The sequence below is a fragment of the Muntiacus reevesi genome, chromosome 2 (genome assembly GCF_963930625.1).
Source record: "Muntiacus reevesi chromosome 2, mMunRee1.1, whole genome shotgun sequence".
Classification (NCBI taxonomy): Eukaryota; Metazoa; Chordata; class Mammalia; order Artiodactyla; family Cervidae; genus Muntiacus; species Muntiacus reevesi.
Genome location: NC_089250.1, coordinates 192,910,934 through 192,938,051, shown reverse-complemented (window position 1 = coordinate 192,938,051; position 27,118 = coordinate 192,910,934). Strand labels below are relative to the sequence as shown.

Sequence of the window (27,118 nt, the reverse complement as noted above, 5' to 3'; positions counted from 1 at the left end):
ATCAGAAACTGTATATAGAAAAATGGGGAGTATATGAGGAGAAATGAGTGCTGGAAGGGACTTGGTGTCAGCTTAGGTTCATAATCCCACTTGTTTGTTGTATGTTGCCCAGAGATAATTAGTATTTAGAAATGGCTGACCAAAAAAACAGTATTTGAAAACCTAAGATCATTTCCCCCAAAAGTAGCTGTTATGATATTTTATCTTGTAAAAATATTTTTTCAAAAGTTGGATCAGATGTTCCTGCAGTGTTAAAAGCCATTAAAAGTCACGGGCTATAACACCTTCCCCGTTCGTTTTCACTGCTCTCCCACGTTGAGTGAAGTGTGGGCCCAGCATGACGGCAGGCCCCAGAGGGCAGTGTCCAGTCACCTGTGTATTAGTGCTGAGGGGCATGCCTGGTCAGTGTGAGGGTGGCTCACGCTTTGTGATGGATTGATTGTGCGCCTAAAGTAAATTGACTTTTGGATTTGTTCTCTCCTGAAAAAGGAATTAGCACTTAGAGATACTTTGGCAACTTGGGGTTGTCTGTCTTACTGGGCCAGCCAGTGAGGTCAGCATCCTTAAATTTAACATCAATCTGTAATTTCATTTTCCTGCCCCTGGGAGAATGTTATCTTTATTACCTGTTATCTTTAATATCTTAACCTGTTTTTTTGCTGTGTGTAATCAAAGGTGTTCACATTTCTCAAGGGTCACCAGAAGTTACGCTGGCCGGACAGATGCTAGAGAACTTACCCCCCATTGGGGTTTTTTGGGATATTGAAAACTGCTCAGTCCCTTCTGGCCGCTCAGCTACTGCAGTTGTACAGAGAATCCGGGAGAAGTTTTTTAAAGGCCACAGAGAAGCAGAATTCATTTGTGTATGTGATATCAGTAAAGAAAATAAAGAAGTTATTCAAGAGCTGAATAATTGCCAGGTAAAAAAAAAAGAAAAAAGAATTTTTATCTGTCTCAGTAGAAGAATAAGCACATGATTTTTTTTTAAGAACTACAGTTGAAAATTTGTTATTAATAATATGTTTGTGCTAAGTTTATAAATAAAATAGGAAAAGATGATTTCTTTAAGCAGCTGAAATCATTTCATCATGTCTGATTTTTTAGCAAGTCTGCTTACACGTGACTAGTGCTTTCCTAGCAGAGTGATTCCATGTGTATCATTTCCTTTGATTTTCATAACTGCTCTGTGAATGCTCATAGGGTTTATTATTTGGAATTTACAAATGAAAGGGCCCAAGAGGTTAAGCAACTTTTTCAAGATCACATGGCCAGTAAGTGGATGAACTTGGATTTAAATCCAGATTGTCCCCAAAGTCTGTTCTTTTAAGCTGGAAGCTAATAACATCAAACACAGCCCCGAGTCTTACCTTAATCATATATCAAATCTCTGCCACCCACACATTGTTGGCAAAAGATGCTAGAGAGAGCTAATTTAACTACTTCAGATTTCACTTTCTATTCTGAAAGGGGGATGGATGAAGTACAAAAGCAGATTAGAGAAGAAAGTAGGGATAATAATGAATCTAGTTAATTTGTCTGGAGAACTGAATGTGAAATTATTGAGATTTGATTGTAATTTTTTTTTCCCCATCCCTGAGTGGCAATAGAAATCAAAGGTTCCTCAAGAACTGTCTATTAAGATGTGGGCAGAATGTGTAGTGATTTTCTAACCTCAGCTCTTTCTCATTTGTCCTTATTATAAATTAATGCAGGTAACCGTTGCCCACATCAATGCTACTGCAAAGAATGCTGCTGATGACAAGCTCCGCCAGAGCCTCCGAAGGTTTGCAAATACTCACACCGCTCCCGCCACTGTGGTTCTTGTGTCAAGTAAGTGTAGAAACATCTGCTAATTTCAGCTAAACTCTCTATGTGTGAATTACCATAGAAGCCAGAATATGTTAAAATAAAGTGTGCCCCCAAAGATGCTGAAATACATGGGACATGCTTATGCTTATCTTTGAAAACTGTTTTTTAAAAAAAAAAATCTACATGGATTTCTGTATTTTTCTCCTGGGAATTTGAGTAAGGATTCTTGCAAAGCCAAGTATGTTAAAGAAAATGTAATTTTTCTTTCTTTCTTTTTTTTTTTTAACTCCTGGGCCCTGTTTTGCTTATTTAAAAGAAAAATCCAAGATGAAATTGGGGCTCCCCAGCACATTAATATTTGTTCCTTTTTACTACTAAAAGTAATGTGTCTTGGGGTTCAGCATGAGTCTGTGGTAAAATTGTCTTACCACGTTAATTCTTCTGACTTGAAATGTGTTCCTATTCTAAAGGGGTCGGGGGGCCACTTTGAATACAGTCCTGCTGTTCCTTCTCAGTGGGTGTTACTGGAGTTGCCTGCCTGTCAAGTGTTTCTAATCTGTGGAGATGGGGGTGGGCTGTACCCTGTCTTTCAGCTGATGTCAATTTCGCATTGGAACTTAGTGACCTGAGACACAGGCATGGTTTCCATATAATTTTGGTCCACAAAAACCAGGCCTCAGAAGCACTGCTGCATCACGCCAACGAGCTGATCAGATTTGAAGAATTCATTTCTGACCTGCCCCCCAGGTTACCACTGAAAATGCCAGTAAGTGGGTTTGCGTTCTTTCTGCTGTAGTCTAGTTAAGATTGTGGAGACTTAAGACAGTCCTCCATAATGGGTGTCCAAGCCCAGATGAGGGTGTTCTTTGTAGTAGGCTGGCTAGATTCTGAAATAGGCCTAGAAACTTTCCATTCTCTTATAAATATACAGAGAACTGATGTGTGTGAATTTTTTTGTTGTGTTTTCATTTTTTTGTTTGTGCTGCGTCTTTGTTGCTGCTCTCGGGCTTTCTCTAGTTGCAGCGAGCGGGGGCTGCTCTGTTGCAGTGCATGGGCTTCTCATCGTGGTGGCTTCTCTTGTTTCGGCGCACAGGCTTAGTTGCTCCATGGCATGTGAAATCTTCCTGGAGCAGGCATTAAACCCATATCCCCTGCATTGGCAGGCAGATACTTATCCATTGTACCACCAGGGAAACCCAGTGTGTGAATTTTGGTTTTATATTTTCCAAAATATCACAGGAAACTGACTTTTAGATTCACCTTACTGACAAGCACTTGCCAGTTAGCAGTGTTTTGTGTCAGGTGTATGGCAGTAATGGAATGAGAGTTACTACTGTTTTTGCCCAAGTTTTAAGGGTAAAGAATATGATGATGGTTTGCATATCTTGGTGTGGTTGGAGTCAAATAAGCAGAATGACTGTACAGTTGCGGCACTTAATCTTGAAGCTCCAGCTGGCCTCTGAGCCTGTCTCCTCTGCTGGCAGACCCTGCCATGCGCGAGCACAGCCAGCAGTAGTGGGCACTACACCTGTCACCCTGATAAGCCACTAACAGGAGAATGTGCACTGTTTCCAGCAGAACGAACATTTCTCACAGTCTTGATTCAGGATAAGATGTTTACTGGGACACTGAACTTGTGTTTAAGCTGTTTGGAGAATACATGTGGCTTCCCTGGTGGATCAGATGGTAAAGAATCCGCCTGCATTGCGGGAGACTCGAGTTCCATCCCCAGGTCAGGAAGATCCCCTGGAGAAGGGAACGGCAACCCACTCCAGTATTCTTGCCTGGAGAATCCCCTGAACAGAGGAGCCTGGTGGCTGCAGTCCCTGGGGTCACAATTGGTCACGACTGAGCAACTAACACACGTTAATAATAATAGAAAGGAGCTGTAGTGTGGATGGCCCAGAAGGGTAGGCAGTCCCATTCGTGAAATACAATTTTCACATACTTTAATAACTTGAGAGTTACGGAAGCACTTTAGGAATGATCTCACCCAACCTCCTCATTTTAGTGAGGAGGAAGTCAGCCCTTTGGGAAAAAAAGCAAGCCACTGGAGGTCCCACCGTGATTGTCTCCAGATTCAGGCGCTTGCAGTGCTTGTCCCTCTGCACCCCAGATACCCGAGATTAAACACATGCTTGGGATGGTCTGCAGTTGGCAATACCTGTTTCAAGCTTTGGAGCTGCACCGCTAATTCACTTTTGTTAGTATTCCTTATTTCTCCTGGCTGTAGCTACATTTCCTCCCTCTGCTTCTGTTTGGCACTCCCTGTTTTAATCTGGAAGGCCTTTAAGTCAAATGTAGTATCTTAGGTGAGAGGTTACCCATGGTAGAGATCCTTATTCCTTATGATTAAAAAAAACCAAACCTGATTATTCAGAACATTAAATCTTGCCACATAGTTTTTCTAATTCACCAGAGTGATTATTTTAGATACATTTCTTCTTTTTTCCTTCCTCTGTGTTTTTCAGTCTAGGTATGTGTACCCTTTCCCATGGAACTCTCTGTTCTCCCTCCCCTGAGATCACTGTAGTTTGGAGATCATTGTTCTTTGTAATTGAGTGTGGGCCCCTGAGTCCACCTGTTTTAACACTTTGTCTGTGTCCACAGTGCCACACTCTGCTCTATGTTTATAACCTACCAGCCAACAAAGACGGCAAGAGCATCAGCAACAGGCTCAGACGCCTGTCCGATAACTGTGGCGGGAAAGTGCTGAACATCACAGGCTGCAGCGCCATCCTCCGCTTCATAAACCGAGACAGCGCGGAACGGGCTCTGAAGCGAATGGAAAATGAAGATGTCTTTGGTAACAGGATCATCGTGTCATTTACTCCAAAAAGCGGTGAACTCTGTGAAACCAAGAGTTCAAATGCAATTGCTGATAAAGTGAAGTCTCCTAAGAAACTTAAGAATCCAAAACTGTGCCTCATCAAAGATATAAGTGAGTCACCTTCCAGTGCCAAAGCTACACCTGGAAAAGGGTCGCAGGCAAATTCTGGATCTGCTCCCAAAAACACCAATGTGAAAAGTTTACAGGTAATTGTGACACCTCTTGCTTCCTGAAGTTTATGCTAGGTTTGCTTTCATGGTCTCTCCGTCTCTCTCTCGTGAGTCTCTCTCAAAAGACTCACCTGCTTTTGGTGTGTCTGTATTTTTTTTTGCTTTCCTACGTTTTTGAGGCTGTTTGAAGACAGGTGTTTCCTGTACAAGGTCTGAGACATCTTGGAGACTTTAACTATTAAACTCCCTTGCTCTTGTCTTTCTTAAGGAGCTGTGCCGCCTGGAGTCGAAGACCGGCACTCGAAGCAGTGAGCCCCAGCAAGGCCACCTGAGGCCGGGGGTGCCTCCTCACAGAAATTTAAGTGCTGCAGCGCCCGCACCTAAAACCCCAGGGTTGGCAGAATCTGTTTACAAAACCAATCCCAAGTAGGTCCCGTTACTCTCCCTCGTAGCTGCTTGTCTTGATGTGAAGGGAAACAGGTGACCTCTTGCCTGCAATGTTTCTCTCCACCAGGAAAGAGAACCTCAGCGCCCGCAGTGTTACCAGTTCTCCTGTGGAGAGAAAAGAGAAAGAGGAGACTCTGTTTCAAGTGAGTTACCCGTCTGCTTTTAGCAAGTTGATCGCATCCAGGCAAGTGAGTCCCCTGCTCACGGCTCAGCCTTGGTCTTCTCGGTGAGTGGGTCTTGATCCGTGGAGTGGTTGTATGCAGTAGAAGGGCTTATGAAGTAATCTGTTTATTGAACAGAATTCAAGCAATACAGAAGTGCATAATTAAACGAGGAACCTTAGTACTACGTATAAAACAGGTAACTAATGAGAGCCTACTGTACAGCACAAGGAACCCTACTCAATGCTCTTGGTAACCTAAACGGGAAGGAAATCCAAAATGAGGGATGGCTGACCCTGCTGTACGGTAGAAACTTAACACGTGTTGTAAAGCAACCTTACTTCTCCAGTAGAAATTTATAGTAAAAATTTTAAAAATCGAAAATGTTTGAACCATAAAAAATAATAAAAGTAAAAGAGAAAGCTTCCACCGCTCTTCTACCAGTTCCCTTTCCCTCAGGTAACACTTGGGGGCATTGTTTCTTGCCTTTTTCCATCCTCCATGCGGGAGTCACAGTAAGCTGAGGTCAGAGAAGCCTGTCCTGGAGTCCTTGGCCAGTGATGGGGGGCACATTAAGGTGTCCTTACTACGTCCTTATCACTTCATCACTTCATCAGACTGAGAAAGAGGCCCAAACTGACATGCATTGGTTCTTTTTATTCATAGGGTAATTATTGGAAGCTGTTAGGGAAAGGAAGGTCTCTGTAAACCACTGTAACCATCTGTGTAACACCTTATTTAAGCTTTCTGAATTTACTCTGAGTAAGTCTGGAAGCTCGGAGAACAGAAGGAGCCCTAAGGCCATGTTAGGCCTCATGAGCTCCTGCTAGCATTGTATTTATTCTGCTGGGTTGGTGAAAACTCACTGTTGAAAGTGACTTTGAACCTGTAAAATGGCATCTGCAAATTGATGTAAAAGTTTTCCTCCCAGGGAGAAAAGCCGAAACATATAAGCAAGAATATCTGGCTTTTTCAGAGCAGGGGAGAGGGTAAATGGCTGACGTTAGTATCACAGGCTGATTTCCTAAGAATAAATACCCAAAGTGGAAAATGGATTCATCAACCCTGCCTGTAATTTCTGCCTTTAGTTTTAAATAATCCAACAAAAGAATGTTTGATGTTAAGTAAAATTTTTGTTGTTGTTGTTAATCAGGGTGTCAACAGATAGTACTTCTGACAATGAGTCTAATCAGTGTGATGTTTTAAGAAAAAGCACGTTTGAGAATCAAACTGTATTTTGGAAAACAGTTTTTAATGTAGTTTCAAGCAAAGCTAAATGACATAAACTGAATAAGTAGAATAACAGTTTTAAAACATTTTTAAACAGTTTTTAAGCCTCACTCCATACGTTTTAAGCAGGAGTCTGTCTCCAAACCTCTTAAACAGAGCATCCCCGCTTGCTTTCAACGCTGCGCACTCGAGCGTTGGTGCCGACTGCCCAGACCCATTCGCGCATGGTGTTGACGTCCAGATCAGTAACCTGGACTACAGGTTGTCCCGGAAGGAGCTGCAGCAGCTCATGCAGGAAGCATTTTCTAGGCACGGCAAGGTAACCTTTTCACTCTCTCTCTTGCCTTTGTTGTACTCCTTGCTGCATTTCAAGATGAGCGCACTTGACTCAGCACACATAGCCACAGGCAGGCTTTAAGCGTTGCTTCAGGATTTTGAATGCCTTCTTTTATACCCAGGTCGCCTTGTGCTGGTGCTGTATGTTCAGTTTTTAGGATGCGGCCCCAGGGAGCAAGAAGCCTGGGAGAGACATACTTGTGGTCCCGGGCAGGGATTTAAGTGGCTCTTGGGGAAATAAAACACTGATGGATTTTAGTTAGCTCCAGCTGCTAAAATACAGAAACAGGATTCTAAAATGATGTTGACTGTTTTTGTTTGTTCATCTTACAGTGTCCGATTCAGTTTTTGGGTGCAGGTTGCTAAAACGTGCACCTTTTGCTGGTTCTTAACCTGGCTCTGCCCCAGTTGGGCAGGATCTGGAGCAGACCCAGTGTGTCTTGGCCCCTGAGCCTGCCTTGGAGAGATCTGTGTGCCAGAGCTCAGGCCGGCCAGGCTGGTGTCATGTCCCTGCAGGTCACCCGTCCTAGCTTGCTTCCGTTGTGGTTGGCGGAAGTGCAGAGTGCAGACAGGTTCCCTCATGGCAGCACTGAAGTCCCCAAGCGAGTTCCTGAGTGATTGACCTTCAGTTTCAAGAGGACACGGTTCTGGTAGATCGGCATTCTGTTTTCTTCTTACTGCTGCAGGTGAAGAGCGTTGAGCTCAGCCCCCATACAGATTATCAGCTCAAAGCTGTGGTTCAGATGGAGAACTTACAAGAAGCTATTGGTGCGGTGAATAGCCTCCACAGATACAAAATTGGCAGCAAGAAAATCCTGGTCTCACTTGCCACAGGAGCTGCTAATAAATCACTCTCTTTACTGAGGTAAAGAACAAGCCACTTATTTCAAAAATGTTATTTTTGGGCCAGAAACAATTTTAGAAATAATAAAAATAGATTTTATCCCATCCCCAACCCTCTTGTGATGCTTACATATGCAGTGATGCTTGTTCCCCCCTCCTTTGATAGAGTTAGAAATAAGGTAGGCGTTAGTAATAAGCTAACTAGAATAATTTACTCTTGTTCAAGTCATTAATCAAGATGAATCTTAGCTTAAATTTGGCAGGCATTTAAGAGTAAAATAATATGCCACATATCCAGAACAGGTTCTAAAAATAGTGGACCTCTACCGCAAAAGTTTATAAGCCTAGAAAGTCTGGAATACTACCTTCCAATTTTAGTAGAAGGTAGATTTGTCTGTAAGGGGCAAATCTACAAAGTTCTCCACTCTCAATTTGCAGATTCATCTTCAATGTTAAATAGACACCCAGCCCCATATATCTACATTATAATTAGATTAATCCAAGGGATCTGGTGATGGTTTTATTCATGATATGCTTCTGACATAGAACACTGTTTAAGTTTTAGGTGTACAGCATAATGATTTGCACTCCAGTAACTAATATACTGTTGTAGGTCAATTATACTTCAAAAAACAAGCAAACTCACAGAAAAAAGTGATTAGCTTTGTAGTTACTGGAGGTGGGGGGTGGGGAGTAACTGAATGAAGGTGGTCAAAAGGTACAAACTTCCAGTTATAAGATAATGCAAGTACCAGGAATGTAATGTACAACATGACTAATACTGTTAATACTGCTGTCATACATGAAAGTTGTTAGGAGAGTATATCAGAGGAGTTCTCATCACAAGAGGGAACATTCTTTTTTTGTTTTGTATCTGTATGAGATGATGGATGTTCACTTAACTGATTGTGGTAATCATTTCACAACGTACACAAGTCAAAACTTCACCATTATTTCAAGTAATTTTTTAAATTTCCTTGAATAAAAATAATACTCATTGAAGAAAATTTGGAAATTTCAGAAACATAAAAGAAGCTGAGGAACAGAAGAATCATCCATAATCCTGTGACTCAAAGCCAGCCACTTTTTTTTAAAATTATGTATTTATTTGATTGCACAGGATCTTAATTGCTGCATGCAGGCTTTTCATTGAGGCATGTGGGATCTGGGTCCCTGACCAGGGCTTGAACTTGGGCCCCTTGCATTGGGAGTGCAGAGTCTTAGCCACTAGACCACCAGGGAAGTCCCTCAAAGCCAGTCACTCTTAAAGTGTATTCAGTTGTATATCCTCAGCTGTGGGGAGTCCTCTCCCATCTCTCTGATAGAACTACAGTGTGGCAGGAGACAGGCTCATCTGCCCTTTGCTTTCTGATACACAGGTGTGGAAAGCTCTGCTTGAGTCTGATAAAAGTCCTAGTGTATAATTAAATATTCTTTAATTGCCATGTTCCTAAAGTCCATCCTTTTAAGTTTTTCCGGAAGCTCAAACTCTGAGAATAAATGAGTGTATTTATTTTGTGTACACATTGTGTTAATTAAATGAACTCTTGTTTTTAAAAACAACATGGAAAGAGAGGAAGACATCTGTTCTCTAATGGGCTAACCGCTTTTCTTGCAGCGCAGAAACAATGTCCATTCTTCAGGATGCTCCTGCCTGTTGTCTGCCTCTTTTTAAATTTACAGATATCTATGAAAAAAAGTAAGTGAAGGCTGTTGTTTTCATTGATCCAGCCAGTGCTGATGGGAGACTTACCCTGGTGGCAACTCTTAGGGAGCCAGTGGAGGAAATAAGACCAAGACAGTGGTGTTCAGATTGAAAGTCCAGTTTTAAAAACACACATTTTAAAAACGTCTTTTATTTTTAGTAAATTTAGACCTCAGTCCCTAAAGCTGTACTTGTATCTTTTCCACTTGGCTGATTTCTTCTGTTAATCATTGAGTGAACGTTTTCAGGCACCTTCTAGGCTGTAAGCTCTGGGACAGCGGGCACTGGATCAGACCTGAGTCTTCAGTGCTCAGCGCTCAGCAGACACTCAGCAAATGCCAGTGGAGCGAAAGGCTCTGGAGGGTGCAGAGCTGGGAAGACAGCCCGTTTCTTTGAGTGGGGGGGAGGGTAATGACTGGAAGGGAAAAAGACAGTCACCATTTATTGTATAGAACAAAGAAAACTGTCCTTACAAAGGAGAAAATGCTTTGAGGTTACAGAGGGTGCAAGGAACCAGGAGCTTGGCCGTGATCGATCGCATGGGTAGTGGAAGCCACTGAAGTGTCAGAGAAAGGAGGGGAGAGGGTAGGTGTGGTGGTGAGAAGGCTTCAGGCAGGTGTGGTGTCTGAGCTGGAGTGAACGGAACTGGGGGAGAGGGGGACATGGAACGTGGGCACCAGTCCCAGCTCTAAGCAGACACTGTCAGAAGAGAGGAACTAGACACCACAGAAGTTTCAGATGTCAGTGAAATAGGGCTTAGTAACTAGTTTTATGTAGCAGGCAAGGTTAAAAATAGAGGTCAGTTTGATTCTGAGTTTTTTGCCCCAGATGACTGAGGGAAAGGTTATATGGTTAAGCTGGAATAGAAAAGAAATAAAGCTTGTTGAGGAGGTACAGTAAGTTTTTAATCTTGGCTTCGAGCATCCAAATTTTAGGGAGTAATTGGAATGTCTGGGAAGAGTGTTCAGGGGATCTTCTACACATGTGGAGTCTCCTTCAAGAAAGAAGTCAGCTCTGAAGATACGGCAGTTGTTTGCCTAAAGATGAGCTTGGAACACCTGGGAACAGATCAGCTCAGAGGAATGGAAGGAGAGCCAGAGAGAGGGCAGCACTGGGTGGAATGGCAGTAGGGACTGGAAGCTGGTGGGAACCCAGAGGCCAGAGTGCTATCAGGGGAGCGGGGACAGCCTGAGAAGGTGGTGTGAGGTTTGGAGCGGAGGAGGAGGCAGCCTCTGGTGACTCAGAAGCTGACGCCGAGGAGTCCTGTGGAGAAAATCCTGGAGGGAACAGGGTGGCAGACTGCATGGTGAAACAGCAGAGGCGGCTCTCGAGAGACCAGCTGTCTCCATTTCAGAGAAGATGCAAGAGCTCCAGACTGAGCGAGCAGAGAGGAGACTGGGCTTCCGTGGAGCGGGGCAGTGTGGGGGGTGGGGACTGGGGCTTGAGACATGTTTGCAGGGAGATCTGAGCGTGCAGACAGGGCCCTGGGAGGAGACCGTCAGAGCAGATAACCCTGAACAATCACTTACTGTGTGCTGCGTGCTCTCCATATACACCATGTGTAACCCCCGTGTCAGCTCCATGATGTAGGGATTGTCACCCCGTTTTACAGACGGGCAAACTGAGGTGTAGGTTGCTTGTATAACTTGACTAAGGTCTTAACGGTAGAATCAGGATTTGAACTCACATCTGTCTGCCTTCAGCTCCTGCGCCTTTGGGTTGCAGTTGTGAAAGACACCGGTCAGAGTGGTGACTGGGGAGTCCAGTCTAGTGTAGATCAGGAGACTGAAGCATAGTGGACGTGAGGAGTAGCTGGAAAGGGGAATACCTCTGAGGGAGGGGAGCAGAGATGATGAGAGGTAATAGGGATTTAGAAGTGAAGGGGAGGCCAAGTTGACAGGGGTTATGGCAGATAGCTTTCAGAAATTGAGGTGAGGTATTTACAGAGACTGTGGGGTCGGAGGGTACGTACCAAAGGATACATATAATCACTGTAATGGGCAGTGGGCCCGGGATGATGGCAAGGAGTGCCAAGTGTTACTGGTTTGTTGGTGAATGAATTTATAATAGAATTATCCCAGTTTTATTTTTTGAAGAGACAGGGATCTGTTCTTGGTTAGAGCTTTATCTAAACAGGTCAGGCATTTCTCTACAGTTGAAGAAAAATATTCTCTTTAAGTCCGCATCTCTCTCTCTTTTTCCTTGTTTCTAGGTTTGGACACAGGTTGAATGTGTCGGATCTGTATAAACTAACAGACACGGTTGCAATCCGTGAACAAGGAAATGGCAGGCTGGTGTGTCTCTTACCCAGCAGTCAGGCCCGCCAGAGCCCCTTGGGGTCTTCCCAGTCTCACGACGGTTCCTCGACAAACTGCAGCCCAATTATATTTGAAGAGTTAGAATATCACGAGCCTGTCTGCAGGCAGCACTGTCCCAACAAGGATTTCAGGTATGTTACGCATTTCCTTTGAGAAATAATCATTCTATAAAAGGTTGTGGAGCATCTGTTAGAATTACCTTGGGAATGTCTTAGACCACTGAGATTGCCAGCTTTCTGTTTCTGTTCTCTTTTCCGCAGTGAACACGAATTTGATCCAGACTCTTACAAGATCCCTTTTGTGATTCTCTCTCTGAAGACATTTGCGCCCCAGGTCCATAGTCTTCTGCAGACACACGAGGGCACCGTGCCTTTATTAAGGTGACTGTCACAGCCACTGTGAAGCCTTCGTTCTCTTTCTAGAAGGTCTGCCCTCTACCTGTGCCTCTCCCGGAGCACGCACTGTACCAGGCTTCAGCCTAATCTTTTTAGCTACCACTGGTAGTCGAAGTGTATCTAACATGGGATCCTTTCACTTGATATTTCAACAAGAACATTTCCTGTTTGTGCTGAATTTTAGAAACATCAGCATGAGTGGGGCAGATTCTCCTCCACAGAGAAGAGATAGTTGGAAGTACTGTGAGAAGGTACACAGTTTCAAATAGTGGTAGATTGCAACATATAAGGGAGAAAAGTATTCTTCACTAGCCCATTTAACCACATCATGGGCAACATGGTAGGCTTAATAGAGGGGCCAGCATGGTAGCAAGTTGCTGTAAAGCCACTGAACAATATGTTTAGAGGAGCTTGAACTTGGAACCTGGTTACCTTACTTTTAATCCCCTCTGCTAGAAAATTGCCCGGAATTTTTGGTACCATCAGAATGCATCAGAGAGAGAGAGTGATCACCTCTCTAGGACTTCATTTGAACTTTCAAAGCCAGACCATGGGCATCTTAGCAGAAATTATTTATTAATGGATGTGTTAAAAGCAGCCGTCTGTTTGCCAGGTGCTCTGTTTTTTCATTATTTTAATTAACCTTTTCCCCTGCCCCACTTCAGTTTTCCAGATTGTTATGCCGCAGAGTTTGGTGAACTGGAAATAGTGCAGGAAAACCGAGGCGGGGGCGTCCCCTTGGAACACCTCATCACCTGCGTGCCAGGTGTGAACATCGCTACCGCACAGAATGGCGTCAAAGTAGTTAAGTGGATTCACAACAAGCCCCCACCTCCAAACACAGGTAGGTTTCAGGTATTTGGTCCTTTCAAGTCACGGTCTACTGCAGTACAGGCTGCTGGCCTTTCTCTCAAATGGCAGCACTGTGTGCCCATCATAAAGCAGCATGGTTGTCTCGTTTAATCTTTTAAAAACTCCAAAGTGCTGACGGTTTGGCAGAACTAGACTTTTGGAAAGTACCGACATAAATTATTTTTTTAAAAACTTTTTCTTCAACCCAGATTCCACAGTTACAAAACTTCTCTAGTTATCTAATTTTGTTAAGCTTGTTTGGCTTGCCTTTTAAAAATCTTTTCAGATCTTTGAAGTATCTGTGAGTATTTACTCCAGCAATTTATTCTGAATGACGTTTTTGACTTTGATCAATGGAAAAATAGATTTAACTCTTTAAGTGTCAGGGACCAGGGCCTTTGCTCTGGGAGGTGCATCAGATTCTGGGCTTCGGCTACCCAGGAGCTGCAGGTGTCTGATCCTGTTCCCTGAGCACAGCACTGTTACATCGGCCCCAAAACTTCCTCCTCGTCTCCTCCCACCTTTCCCTGCCCCTTCCCTGTAGGAAGAAAGGTCAGGATTACGAGGGAGCTGTTTGTACCGGAGCCTCTCCCCTCAGGCGCACACCCTTTGGGTCCCCATGTTGTGCTGTTTCCTTCCTCCTTTCCCCTGTGTCATTAGCCCACTAGTCCCTTACAAAGGCTTCCATCTGATTATTTATACTTTTATAAATAATCAGTGTCTTAATTATATGCACATTCAAGATAAATTCTAAAACCTGTTTCTTAGTTTTATCTCATGCTAGTTCTACATCATTGCCTTCCATGATTTTCTGGGTAACATTTGCAGCCCCTCTCTGGGTTAATTAGGCCCTTCTGGGCTACCTGCTTAACCATTTGTAACTTTGTTTCTGTGGGAAAGTATGTTAGTGAAGACCTTACAAATGGTTCTTTGACATACAACCATTTAAGCTGGAAACTTCCTCGGTATCTACTCGTCCCTTTTTTTTTTGTTTTAACTGAAACTAATTTATTTGGAATCCCAATTTTTTCCCGGAAACTTAATTTATTTTTAATTGAAGCAAACTTGCTTCACAGTATGGTGTTGGCCTTTACCATACTACTCTTCGTTTAAGTTCTCACTTAACTTAAGTGAAGTATGAAGAAGTATGCTTCACTTTGGCAAGAAGCAGTGGGAAGGCATTTGCCAGTCTGTAAAGAAGTTGGGTTATCCTGTTACATAGGACCTGAGTTCAGCAGTGGGGAAGTGACACGACTGTTTGCTCTTGTGCACTGTCCTTACTGAGTTCACACGGGGAACGCGAAGGTTAGTTATTTCTCTTTCTGCTGCTGCAGTCATGCTTTATGTCTTTTGCATGTTCCTGTTTTCTCCCCAAATATGTATTAGACCCTTGGCTTCTGCGTTCTAAAAGTCCTGTGGGTAACCCCCAGCTGATCCAGTTCAGTAGAGAAGTGATCGATCTATTGAAGAACCAACCATCCTGTGTCATACCGATTAGTAACTTCATCCCATCTTACCATCATCATTTTGCAAAGCAGTGCCGGGTATCCGACTATGGCTATTCCAAGCTGATTGAATTATTAGAAGCAGTGCCTCATGTGTTGCAGGTAAGGAGTGCTGAGAGTTCATTTGTTTAACAGTGGAAATGTCCCGCTGTGGCTTTGACTTTCTCTGCCAAAGAAACAGGGCAGCTGGTAACTTAATTCCTAAGAAGTCAACTCAGAGCAAAGCATCCTGTAAAAACTTTGTTTATACACGTGTGTGTCTTCTCAGTTGTTCAGAAAGCTTGAGTTTCCACCTAAAAGGAACTCTTAAGTGCGCTGAGGAGTACTTCCCTTCTCACCTCTATAGACTGCCCTCCTTCCTCCTAGCGCAGTCCTCTCTCACTCTTCCATAGGAGCTGCTGTAACACGGACTTCCTTTTCTCATGAAGGAGTTCAAGATCAGTTCCTGGACTGGAGCCTGACAGTGCTTCCTAAGGAGTCTTTGCCTATTAACCTACAGTGTGATAACAGCTTCCCACTTGTAAACACGGCCTGCAAAATTTGAGCTGTCTTTTAGAGACAAAATCAGTTGCCCAGGCTGATAACATGTGACTGTTTAGGAAAGAGTGTGCAAGGACAGAAAAGGGATCCCAGGCATGTGAGCAGTTGTTCATTCTGACACCTACACTTCATTTATCTACCTGTGTTTCAAAGTGCAGATTTCGTATATAGAAGGATTTGTACCCTGAGGGCGGTAACAGGAGAGAGAGCGCAAGCCGTCAAAAAGAGAGTCAGGCTCTGCCAAGGTCTTAGGAGTGTAAATAACCCAAGCATCTGGTTTGCAGATTCTTGGAATGGGCTCCAAACGTCTGCTGACCCTTACCCACAGGGCCCAGGTGAAGCGCTTTACTCAGGATCTACTCAAACTTCTCAAATCCCAAGCCAGCAAACAAGTCATTGTGAGAGAATTTGCACAGGCTTATCATTGGTGAGTTGAGAAGAGAAAAAAGTAAAAGCAAATATTTTAAGACGCTTGTTCTTCTGAATTTAAGAATAATGATCGAAGTTTTTCATTTAGCATTCTTTGGAAAAAACTTAAAAAGTGATTTTGGCAAGTACTGCTTCTCATTCTTCACCCATCTCCATGATTAAAACCTAGGTGTTTCTCAAAGGACTGGGATGTCACTGAATATGGTGTTTGTGAGTTGATTGATATCCTATCAGAGATCCCAGATACCACCATCTGCTTGTCCCAACAAGATAGTGAAGCAGTGATTTGCATCCCCAGGAGAGGTACGTGCCTTACATTTGCTGGAAGGAGGTCGTCTTCGGTGGTTACTGTGACAGGGAATCACACAGTGATGCTCTCATCTCCTCCTCGTGGTTCCTGGAGATGCCATGGAAACTGCAGCGTGAACTCTGCACTGCCAGGGAGTGGATCCTGGCTCCTTCAGAGTAGGGGAAGGCACTTGTTGAGAAGAAAAGCAGGCTGTTTTTTCAGAATTCACTCTAAGGGAAAAGGGGGGCATAACCAGCACTTTTTAAAAATGTCTCCTTTAGCCTGTCTGTGGCTGCTTCTGCTGTAATTACCCACCTGAGTCAGCTACCTGGCTGTTGCTTGTCTGATTTTTCACTCTTAAGATGTTTTCCTCTGCACACCTGAGAAGGAAAAAAGACACAAATGAATGTTTGATCTTTCACATTTTGCTAGTTCCAGCTGAAGTCTGAGATGGGAACTAGGAAGAGTTAAATCTGTGCACAGTCATTTTCTTCCACTCATGTTGATCTGTGGAACATTCTTAAACTGAGCTCTTGTAGGACACTGATGTCCATGAAATCATACTGTTCCAAAGCTAAAATGACTGTGGCCAGTGTTTCTCTAATCCTAATTTAAAATTTAATAGAAACATACATCTAAAACATTTCTCCCCTGTATTTTTGTTAAACTTTTGGTGCCTGTTGCTACTCGTAATTTTAACTGAAGGGCAGGTGAATAAACAAAGTATGTGAATATTCAGAAGTGTGATTTAGTAAAATAATTTCTAGATTACTTTTTCAAGTACAGAGATATGTATGTGTGTCATGTTCATATATATGGAGTGGGTGTGGGGAGGCGGAGGGGCTAGAGAGATTATTTCTAGCTTGTGAGATGAAGTCACATAGGTGTGTATGTGTGCATGTGTGTATCATGAGTTCCTGGTGTTCTGCCCTTGACCAAATTTGAAAACCATCTGGAAAGAGAGAAGAGAGTGTTTTAGGTTGTGTTTGGAAGGCAAAGATGGTATCTCTTATAGTCTAGTGCATAGGACTGACTACACTAATAATGTGAATACAAATAGGTTGAAGATAATTGTGGTTTGTGGGTTTTTTGTTTTGTTTTTTAAGAACGTACTCAGGATGAAATAGAAAGGACAAAACAGTTCTCCAAAGATGTTGTGGATTTGCTGCGGCATCAACCCCATTTCCGGATGCCCTTTAATAAGTTTATCCCCTCTTACCATCACCACTTTGGCCGGCAGTGCAAACTTGCATACTATGGTTTTACCAAACTACTTGAACTTTTTGAAGCCATACCTGATATTTTACAAGTAAGTGAAGAAATTCTATCTTTCAGAACAGTATGGGGAGAATAAAAAAAAATCCAGGCCTTTTTGCCTTGGAAGTGGGAGTTATAAAACAGGATGAAAATTTGCGCAACTGAGCGCACACACTTGTTTTGGCTGCAGCGTGCAGCATGTGGGATCCTAGTTCCCCAGCCAGCGATCACACTTGCGTTCCCTGCCTGGAAAGTGTGGTGTCTTAACCTCTGGACCACTGAGGAAGTCCCTGCTAGCACCATTATTGACCCGCACAGTGCTTAAAAATTCTGTGTGTGTGTGATAAAATACACATTACCTATCTGCCTGTTTTTAAGTGTACAGTTCAGCAGTGTTAGATATCCTCATGTTGTGCAACCAATTTCCAGAACTTTCTAATCCTGCAAAACTGAAACTGGACAGAAGTGCTTCTTAGTTCTTGATTGTGTATATTCTCATGCCAGTTTATCCCATGAACATTCTCTCTTTCCTCCTCCTGTGTTTTCCAAGGTATTAGAATGTGGAGAAGAGAAGATCCTCACTTTGACAGAGGTTGAACGATTCAAAGCTTTAGCTGCTCAGTTCGTTAAACTCCTTCGGTCCCAAAAAGATAACTGCCTTATGATGACAGATCTGCTTAAGGAATACGCTAAGACTTTTGGTTACACATTTCGTCTCCAAGACTACGATGTCAGCTCAGTTTCAGCTTTAACACAGAAACTCTGCCATGTCGTAAAGGTAGCGGGATTATTTTCTTTCACAGAGTGAGATTTGTGGTGGTATAATCCTCATTGGGATATTTGCATGTGATTTAGTGTTTTGGTATTTATACCTTCCTCTGCTTTCTACTGTTTTGCAACATGTTCTGTGTTGTTAATACCTTATTGGGTCATAAGAGATGACTTGGTAGGTTAGCTTCTTGGGATTGCCTTTGTGAGTCTATTAGCAGCCTCCCCAAAGTAACATCTGTGAACTGACGCAATCACCCGTTTATCCCAGGGTGTTTATTCTCAGGTGTCTTAATCCTGCTGACCTGAAGTTGGATCCTTCTACACAGATCTTTGTCTATGAAGTTTTGGGGAGACTGAAATCACAGCTGTCTTCTCCTTTCCAGGTTCTTTTTCTTTAAGATCCATCTCGCTGATAGCCTTTTTTTTTTCTTATTAATTTTTATTGGGAGTATAGTTTTGCTTTCCAATGTGTGTTACTTTCTGTTCTATAGCCTTTCCTTCTGAACTTACAGAGTAGATTTAGGAGCAGTCTGGGGCCCAGAGTTGCCTTGAGTGCTGGTGAGGCTGACTTAGAGAGGGTGGCTGCCTCTTCCTCCCTGGCCTGCGCTGTGTCAACCCTCCAGCCCTGGGCAAAGCGGCCAGACAGTTTGCAGACTGCCCCTGTCCCAGAACCAAGAAAACTCACTGCAAGAAGGAAGAAATGGAAGGAAAACGTGTGAAGTGGCGGCCGCCCCAGTCACAGCTGTGGGAGGAGTCCGTTCTGTGCCGGGCAGTTAGCGGAGGCAGACCCTTCACAGGAGGCAGGGAAGCAGCAGCTGAGAACAGAAAGGACTCTGGAGGGGGGAATGGCCAAGGCCAAGGAGGAGGAATGGCTGGCAGCACCTCCTCATGCTCCCAAGAGAGGGCGGGTGCAGCAGGAGTCTCGTGAGCTTGGGGCCAACCTGAGTGCAGGCAGGTACAGGTGCCACCGGCCAGAGCAGGAGCAGTGTCGGGGTGGCATGAGATGGAAGCCACGCGGAGTGGGCTGAGCAATGAGGAGGCACGACATCGGTAGCAGGTAACGGACAGCTTTTTGGCGTGTTTGCTTGGATGGAGAAGAGCGAGAGACCGTGGTGCTCAGTGAGCCAGTAAGAGCTCGGGCCCATCGTCTTTCCAGTCGTGGAGGCTTGGCGTGTTTGAGAGCTGCCACAGAGGAGCTGCCTGAGAGAGGCCGACTCAGGAGAGGAGGGGTGATGGGGTGGGGGTCCCGAGGAGGCCAGAATTGTGGGCATTGGCATTCCGTGGAGAGAGGCACGTCTCTGAGGTTAATATTTTGACAGAAGGGAAGCAGGGTGGGGCAGCTGCAGATGTGGGCGAGTCTGGTGTGTGTCACCAGGCCAAGGAGGGAGTCCCCTTCTGAGAGCTGTTCTCTGTTACATGCAAGGTGAGTGCAGCTGCTTAGAGATGGGGGGAGAGACGCTTCAAGGTGGGATTTTGCCAGAGGGGTGCAATGAAAAGGCCTAGGGACAAAGGAGTGTAGAGTATTGACAAGAATGTTAATGAACTAATGGCCTGCCAGTGCCAAGATGGATTAAAGAGCAAAGTGAAGAAAGCTGAGGGCTCCTGAACAGGATGAAATAGGAGTCTGTGGTGGCAGAGCTGAAGAAGCGTAAGAGTTGAGCATTCACGTCACCTTCTTGTTTCCCACCCCAGTGTCGGGATGCGTGTGTATGGTGGGCGGGGGCGGTTGAATGAGTGATTCTGGAAGTGGGCAGTGGTAAGGTCGCCACTGTGGCCTGGATTGGGGTCTGGAGTGGAACAGAGTAGAAGAGTATATCTTTGGAGATAAGAACGTGGAGAAACTGAAAGCCCTGTTGTGAGACAGGCCCCCAAGTGTTCCTCTGCTCAGGACAATGGCAGTGGTGGTGTTCAGTGGACTGAAGACCCTAGGCCATGACCACCACCCGTGATGAAGGAGGGCCAGCAGCTGGGGCATCAGGTGTGAGCGGTGAAGCCGGGGAAGACGGCAGCAGCTCCAGCGCCGCCCCAGCTGTGCCCTGCGGTCTCCTGGGGGTTTCTGGGAAACGCCAAGGCCTCTCATTCTTAGAGAATGAGGCCAAGTGTGTTTTGAGCCTTGGCATTTTTGATAAGCTCACTAGGTGATTCCAGGGTGTAGCCTAGATCAGGAATCCTTAATAATGATCTGGGCAGATAATCTGAGAAGATAACTGAGTCCCCTGGACCTGAATCTGAATCCATAACCACAGTGAGTGGAGTCGGAGTCCACCCACCGGCCTCCTGTCCTGTCTCTGGGTGGGCGTCGGCACCAAAGATACACTGGATTGGACTGGCTCGCCAAGTACTGCCCCCATGCTCTCTGCCTGTGAGGGACCAGTGCCCCTGATCTTGACCATGGTGCTGGCTGGAAGTCAGCTAAAGGGGAAAACAGCCAGAACGGTGGGCAGTGGTTCTCCTGCCAATGCCTAAGCAGTGTGTGTCCTGGAGCTCTGCCTGCTTTCACTCCAGGCATGACTCACGTCACAGACTCACCCCCTGACCAAGGCCTGCAGGTCTCAGTCACCAAATGCCTATTTCTTCACATGCTGTTTGGTCCCCAAATGATAACCTGTGTCTCTTTCACAAGGTTTTCCCCCCTGTGCAGTGAATCAGTTAAACCCTTTATCTCCTTGAGAATCTGAAAAAAAAATTGTGAAGTGGACATCCAGTCAGATGTGAAAGCATCAGTGGTTTTTTCATCACTGATGCACTAGAGGAATGCTGCTTGCGTTTGGACAGAGAACGCCTTCTGTCACCTCCTGTGTCCAGTCCCTGGGACACACCCTTGGGGCAAGTCGCATGCAGAGCAGCTCTGTGGAGGGTCACTGCAGTCTCACCAGCCCCTGCTCCCTGAGAACACCAACCCTTAATCCATAACCTTGTGCTAGTGGGTATCAGCGGGCTGGCCTCCTCTTCTCTTGGAGGAGTGGTGGTGTCCATGGGTGTTTCTGGTTATGGCCTAGCAGAGCAGGAGAGAACAGGTTCTGCTGCAGCTGGTCCACAGTGTTGGTCTGGGGTCCCCAAGAACTTGCAGCAAACCCGTTCAGTGTACTTCAGTTTTGCAGAAAAATGAATCTTTCTCTGATGCTCTCACTTGCCAGTCTGAAACCAGATGGAAAGGGTGTGACTCGATCCATCTCTGAGTCCTGAAGAGTGCATTCTTATTTCCCCCAGGTTGCTGACATGGAATCTGGCAAGCAGATTCAGCTGATCAACCGCAAGTCTCTGCGTGCTCTCACTGCCCAGCTGCTAGTATTGTTGATGTCTTGGGAGGGAACCACCCATCTTTCTGTCGATGAGCTCAAGAGACACTATGAAAGCACCCACAGCACTCCTCTCAACCCTTGTGAATATGGGTTCATGACCTTGACCGAACTTCTGAAGAGTCTGCCTTACTTAGTTGAGGTATGAATGGTAATGATTCTGGAACTACCATAATGAAAATCACTCTATTGGGTATTTCTCAATCACAGAATGGTCCAGATCAGACTGATCGGTGGTTTTATAGATGAGCAGAGGCCTTGGCAGGTGCAGGCATTCTGCCCAAGCAAGTGACAAGCCGGGACAAGAGCCCCGGCCTCTGGATCCTTGGACTGAGGTGCCTTTTTCCTGTGCTGGGCTGGATGCTGCTGCTGTCACCTCTTTCTGAATTAGATGGCTTATGTGATAGCTTCAGGTCACTTCCCAGTCAGAGGCAGGTCAGAAAGGAAGGTTGACTGGATGGTCACCAGGTGGCCACTTATTTCCTAGGAAAAATAAGTAAGATCCCAGTAAAAAGATCAAATTGACTCCAGATTTTTAAGAAATTAAAACTTAGACCAATTAACACGAATTTTCGAGACTGAAGATCACTGAAATTTTACTACTGACAAAAGGCACCAGGGGGACTTCCCTGGCAGTCCAATGGTTAGGGCTTTGAGCTTCCACTGCAGGGGGTGTGCTCAGGAAAAGTATGATCCTTGCATGCCCCGAGGTATGGCCAAAACCCCCAAAACCCCAAAGGCACCAGAACTAGATGGGTTAAGAACTGAGTTTCAGCTCACCTAAAGAAGAAATAACTCCAACTTTTTAAAAACCTCTTCTAGGTCACCTGGAAAAAAAAAAAAAGGAAGCACACCACTTCTTTTATGAACCTAAAGTAACTTTAATACCAGAAACCTAATATAGTCCCCCCAAAGAGATTGTTTCTAACTAGGATATTAACTAAATCAGCAATGTAAGAAAATGATTGTTGCCATATAACCACGAGATTGATAATTAAATAACTTAAAAGCTCTCTCCTTGGGCAAACATTAATCAAGCTCCCTTGACCACCTTCTAGACCATACCTGGTGAGCCTGCTCACCCAGTTTGGAGAGAACTTCCTGCCATTGTTATTTCATCATCCTAGCCTGCCTTCTGAAAGATTTCTGTTAGGTCTGTTTGACAAGAATTCCCCCTGCTCTGGGTGTCCCTCTCAGCCCCCATGGCTATAAATCCACACTCTTGTGAATTTCCTATCTGAAAAGGACACCCAGGCCTTCCCAGGTGGCGCTCGCGGTAAAGAATCAGCCTGTTAGTTCAGGAAAGGCAAGAGAGGTGGGCTCAATTCCTGGGTCAGGAAGCTCCCCTAGAGTAGGAAATGGCAACCCGCTCTTGCCTGCAGAATTCCGTGGACAGAGGAGCCTGGCGGGCTACAGTCCAAGGGGTCACAAAAGGGTTGGACACACATCAAAACAAGTGTGAACTAATGTATGAACACTAGTTATATGACGTTCCAGGACAAAAGGCTTTCCCTGGCCAGCTAAGGCTGGGAAAGATCCCTTCTCTCAGAGATACCAAGGAGGGCAGGTTAAAGACTGAAAGTCTTATGTAAAGAGATTTATTTACTTTCTTGAGGACAGAAGAGTTTTGTGCTTTTGTTGTTTAAAGGACACTGAAGTCGTCGCCCTGCACCCCAGGGTCCCTGGGGAGATGAGGGTGGGTGGCCTCAGTCCCCACTGTCCGCTGCCACTCTGTTCTGCGGGTCCGCTCTCCCTCTTCACTGCCTCCTTTCATTGAGTTTACCAGTTTCCATGCTTTCTGACATACCATTTCTTCAGACGTCTGCTGCCGGATACCTGCAGACAGAATTAGAGTTTGCTCAAGGCTATAGTCCTCTCTTGGAGGAGATCCTTGAATCAGACTCCCCTCCTCCCTGACCTGTGACCCATTTTCAAGTTTGACTTGGCATCTCTCTTCACTCTCAGAGACCCTCTCTCCCAGGAGGCAGAATCTGTCACTCTGGAAGTTTCTAATACTGCTGTTTTCTCCTGGACCAGGTTTTTACTAATGACAAGACAGAGGAGTGTGTGAAGCTCACAAGTCTCTATTTGTTTGCCAAGAATGTTCGGTCTTTGCTTCATACTTACCACTACCAGCAGCTTTTCCTTCATGAATTTTCCATGGCCTATACCAAGTATGTCGGAGAAACACTGCAGCCCAAGACATACGGCTTCGGTAGTGTGGAGGAGCTGTTGGGAGCCATCCCACAGGTGGGCGTTTTCTGAGTTTCTTGAAGGGTGTCCTCTCTTGGACAGAATGAAAAGGCAGGCATTTTGAACTAACATACATACTGTTGGCCGAAAAAAAAAGAATGATTTTAGTGTTTCTTCTTCATTTTGCAAATCTTTGTTAAAATCATCAGAGGAGGACCAGGCATGGGCCCACCCCTAGGCCCAGGGATCCCAGAGCAGAGTCCTCAGGATGTGCAGAAGCTGATTAACCATATGATGAAGAGGGGAGGGGGCGGGCATTGTGCACAGGGGCAGAGCAGTGAGAAGCCGGGGGGGAGCAGTGGTGCCTCAGTTATGGAGGCGGGGACTCCGTGGGGAGAGGGCAGGAGCCTGGGGTTGCTGTCCATGGAGGAGTGGGGAGAACCAGGAGGGGAGGAGGAGCCTGTCATTTGAAGTGGGAGAGGACACGAGGCTGGGACAGCTGGAGAGCCGAGGTGAGGGACTTGGTGGCAGAAGCACGTGAGGAGAAGCGCTGGGAACCACGGGCCACTGCCGCCCCTTTCTTGGCAGAGGCGGGGGCAGCATGATTAGGTAGGGGTCTTTGTTTTAGGTTTAGTGAGCTTTTAGCTCAAGGGGCATGGGGGAGCCATTCATTCTTTTTAAGGTAAACATAGTATCTGGAGAAGCTGGTCAGAGCTCCCATGTGAGAACCAACTTCATTTATATACCAGAGCTGGTATTTGGGAGGTGATGTCTTTAGAGCCATAAGGAGTGAAACTGAATCTCATGATTTCTAAGACTACACAGCTTTTTATAAGGGGCGTGTGTCTCCATCTTCTGTTGCTTTAAAACAAAGTGCTGAAAAATTTTTTGTGGCATTACTTTTTAAATCCTAGTATGTTTAAGTATGTTACCAAATATATAACTTTAGGGTTTATTTCCTCTCCTTTTCCACTTCATAACCAATAGTATGTCTTGTGTGCAGGTGGTCTGGATAAAAGGACATGGTCATAAGAGAATTGTAGTGTTAAAAAATGACATGAAAAGTAAGTACGCCCCATCCATGCCCCTTTCACAAGCCCTGGGTCTCTCACCTGCTCCCCCTCTGATGGGTGTTTTCTGTCCTCCAGGTCGCGTGAGTTCACTCGGTCTTCCCCCTGCCAGTCACGAGACCCAACCCTCAGCTCCCGAGCGCATCCTGGAGGTGCCCGAGTCTCCCCCGGCCTCGGAACTCAGACTCGGAGTGGGTGGCGACGGTGAGAGAGGGAAAACCAAAGCTGGTGACGTTTCCAGGACAGGGCTTGGGGTGGAGTCAGAGTGGGTCAGGGGAAAGGACGACACGCAGGGCCATCTTCCTTCTTTAAAGGGAAGCGTTGGTACATTTCCCAAAGGAGCCCGGTGTTTGGTTAATAACACAGAAAACTGGCCTGCATTTGACGGCCGACCAGTTAAGGCTCTCGAAGGCTATTGGCAGCCCCTGTCACGACAGTATGGCAGACCTGTTCAGATGTTAAAGCAATTCTGACGCTTGTTAAAATATTTGAAGACAGTTGCAGTGGGATCAGCTCTGCTGCCCTCGGAAAGGGAGATGGAGCTTAGCTCTTCAGGCAAGGACCAGTGATGCTTACAGTCAAGGAGCAGAGCCAGGGCATCGGTGACCGGGAAACTCCCAAGAGATGTTAGGCTCGGGGGATTCCGGCCGACCTGAGAGGGTTCTTAGACCCCAAAGGTTGGGGTTGGGTGGAATGAGGAGCTTGATGAGATATCAAGGATGAGGGGATTCCTCTAAACTGACTCCCCAAGATTCTTTCCAAGAGTGGGCAGGGCAAGGACACAGAAGGCTAAGGTCAGGGGCTGGCGGGGAAGGGGGCTGCGGAACCTGACCCCTGACTGAAGTTGTGTCGGGGAGTCTGGGTCGTAGGACTTCCCTGGGAAAGAGTTGACAGGAACGCAGTAGTGTTACTGAGGAGTATCCTCGAGGCACCCTGACTTTATGTGGCGCTTTCTGTGTACGAGGTGGGGATCAGCTCCCTTGACTTGTGCGCCCATTGCCACTTTATCTTAGGGCTCTGCGAGTCGCTTTAAATAGTTGCAGGCTCTGCTGTGCCCTATGTTGATCGGGTGATCAGCCCTGGAGTGGTTTACAGTTCCACAAAGCACCTGGATGTAGCACGTCCTCTCAGGCTGTCAGCACAGCCTTCAGCGGTCACCTCCATCCTAACCAAGACCTGAAATTCCAGAAGTAGCTGCTTACCTGAGAGCGCGCAGTGAGGCAGCAACAGAACTGGGACCCAAGTCCTCTAATTCTGAATGTTTGCTCCTTTCAAGTGCTTGCTGTGGGCTTTTTAATTGTGAACACAAATCGGGCGATCCTGGCTGCGGCATTTCACTTACCAAAGAGAGGACTCAGACTTTTCTGTTAATTGGTTTTTTTTTTTTTTAACCTTGCGTTCTTGAGTACTTCCTGACCTCAGGGAGTCAGGGAGAAGGCGAGCCTCAGGCATGGGCTGCAGCCGCCTCGTCCTGAGCAGCCCCCCTCCCGCCCCCGCCCGCCTTCCCCCAGGGCCCCCCCATCCTGCGGAGCAGGAGCTACTGCGCCTGACCAACGACTCCCCGGTGGACCTCCTGTGCGCGCCCGTCCCCTCCTGCCTGCCGTCCCCGCAGCTGAGGCCGGATCCCGTGGTCCTCCAGGCTGCCGATCTCATCTGGTTTGAGGAGCACCCTCAGGAGCCTTCAGGTAGGAGACTCTGTGTCACTGCAGGGGCGGGTTCTCTGTGGCTTTAGGCAAACAGCGAGCACTTCACGGCAAGATGTTAACTGCTTGATGCAAGTAGGGAGCGACTCTACCTTTTCAGGCATAAAATACCTGTGAGGATTATTCCAGACCCTTTTCCTGTCAGCTTTCCTGCGGGGCTGGGCTCACAGCCTGAGGTGCTGGCGAAGCAGCAGGCCAGGGCTCCGACAGTGGACTTGAGGGCACTGCAGCTGGGCTGGAGGGCCCGGGCTGTGCTCCCCACTTTGTAAATCACAGCAGCTCCAGGGGCAACCCCTGCCGGTCACCAGACACGAGCTGAAGGTCTCAGGGTCCTGGGGCTCCAGGGGGCTGTGAGTAGGGGAGGGAGGGGACATCTGCGGCTTGAAGCCCGGCTTGTGCCACAGCCAGAGGTGGCCCGGGCCCCAGGCTGGCCGGCCAGGAAGGGGCAGAGCCAGGACTGGAACCCCGGTCTCTCGTCTTTGTGCCGTATTGCCTGCCCCCGAGAGGCTGGCCCGCCTGCTGTGTCCGAGGAGGGCCTTCCCCCAGCGTCTCCTCTGTCGTGAGGGGTCCTTCCCTGCCCTGCTGACGCTGCTGACCACAGTCCTCAATCTTCTTACCAGCCTCTGGCCCCGTCTCCCAGAGAAAGAACCTGAAAGAGGCTGTTTGTCTGGAAGATGGGTAGGGAGACGTGAACCTCCCTGGCTGCTGGGTGGACCTGGGCTGTGGCGACAGCAGGGGTGGTGTCCCTACAAGTGTAGACTTGATAGGAAATTGATGGTAGCTCTTCCATGGGTGTAACCTTGGTGTGTATAGCATACTGAGTTCAGCCATCCCCGTGTGATGGGGAGAGAAATAATCTTGAGTGGTGTTGGCAGGTCTGTCCATCATTTCTCCCCGAGAGTATAAGCCTGAGAGCTGAGCCGAGGCTCTGCGTCCCTGCCGTCACTCTGGGCCTCTGTGAACGTT

General features: G+C 46.2%; 1 protein-coding gene across 6 annotated transcripts in view; it reads left to right on the top strand.

The window, feature by feature from the left end:
- MARF1 (meiosis regulator and mRNA stability factor 1) overlaps positions 1-27,118 on the top strand; it is a 66,812-nt gene that overhangs the window by 8,497 nt on the left and 31,197 nt on the right. For 4 of the 6 annotated variants that reach the window (XM_065924389.1, XM_065924391.1, XM_065924385.1 and 1 more), the window contains exons 5-26: positions 694-920; positions 1,713-1,830; positions 2,403-2,575; positions 4,420-4,845; positions 5,078-5,235; positions 5,324-5,482; positions 6,777-6,966; positions 7,670-7,848; positions 9,445-9,525; positions 11,744-11,980; positions 12,110-12,229; positions 12,910-13,088; positions 14,483-14,703; positions 15,426-15,568; positions 15,740-15,873; positions 16,966-17,168; positions 17,667-17,894; positions 21,098-21,328; positions 23,224-23,436; positions 24,383-24,443; positions 24,528-24,653; positions 25,961-26,134. In XM_065924389.1, coding sequence (XP_065780461.1) covers positions 694-920; positions 1,713-1,830; positions 2,403-2,575; positions 4,420-4,845; positions 5,078-5,235; positions 5,324-5,482; positions 6,777-6,966; positions 7,670-7,848; positions 9,445-9,525; positions 11,744-11,980; positions 12,110-12,229; positions 12,910-13,088; positions 14,483-14,703; positions 15,426-15,568; positions 15,740-15,873; positions 16,966-17,168; positions 17,667-17,894; positions 21,098-21,328; positions 23,224-23,436; positions 24,383-24,443; positions 24,528-24,653; positions 25,961-26,134 — 3,981 coding nt within the window. The remainder of the gene's footprint in view (positions 1-693; positions 921-1,712; positions 1,831-2,402; positions 2,576-4,419; positions 4,846-5,077; positions 5,236-5,323; positions 5,483-6,776; positions 6,967-7,669; positions 7,849-9,444; positions 9,526-11,743; positions 11,981-12,109; positions 12,230-12,909; positions 13,089-14,482; positions 14,704-15,425; positions 15,569-15,739; positions 15,874-16,965; positions 17,169-17,666; positions 17,895-21,097; positions 21,329-23,223; positions 23,437-24,382; positions 24,444-24,527; positions 24,654-25,960; positions 26,135-27,118) is intronic. The other 2 variants (XM_065924387.1, XM_065924388.1) reach the window with 2 other exon arrangements.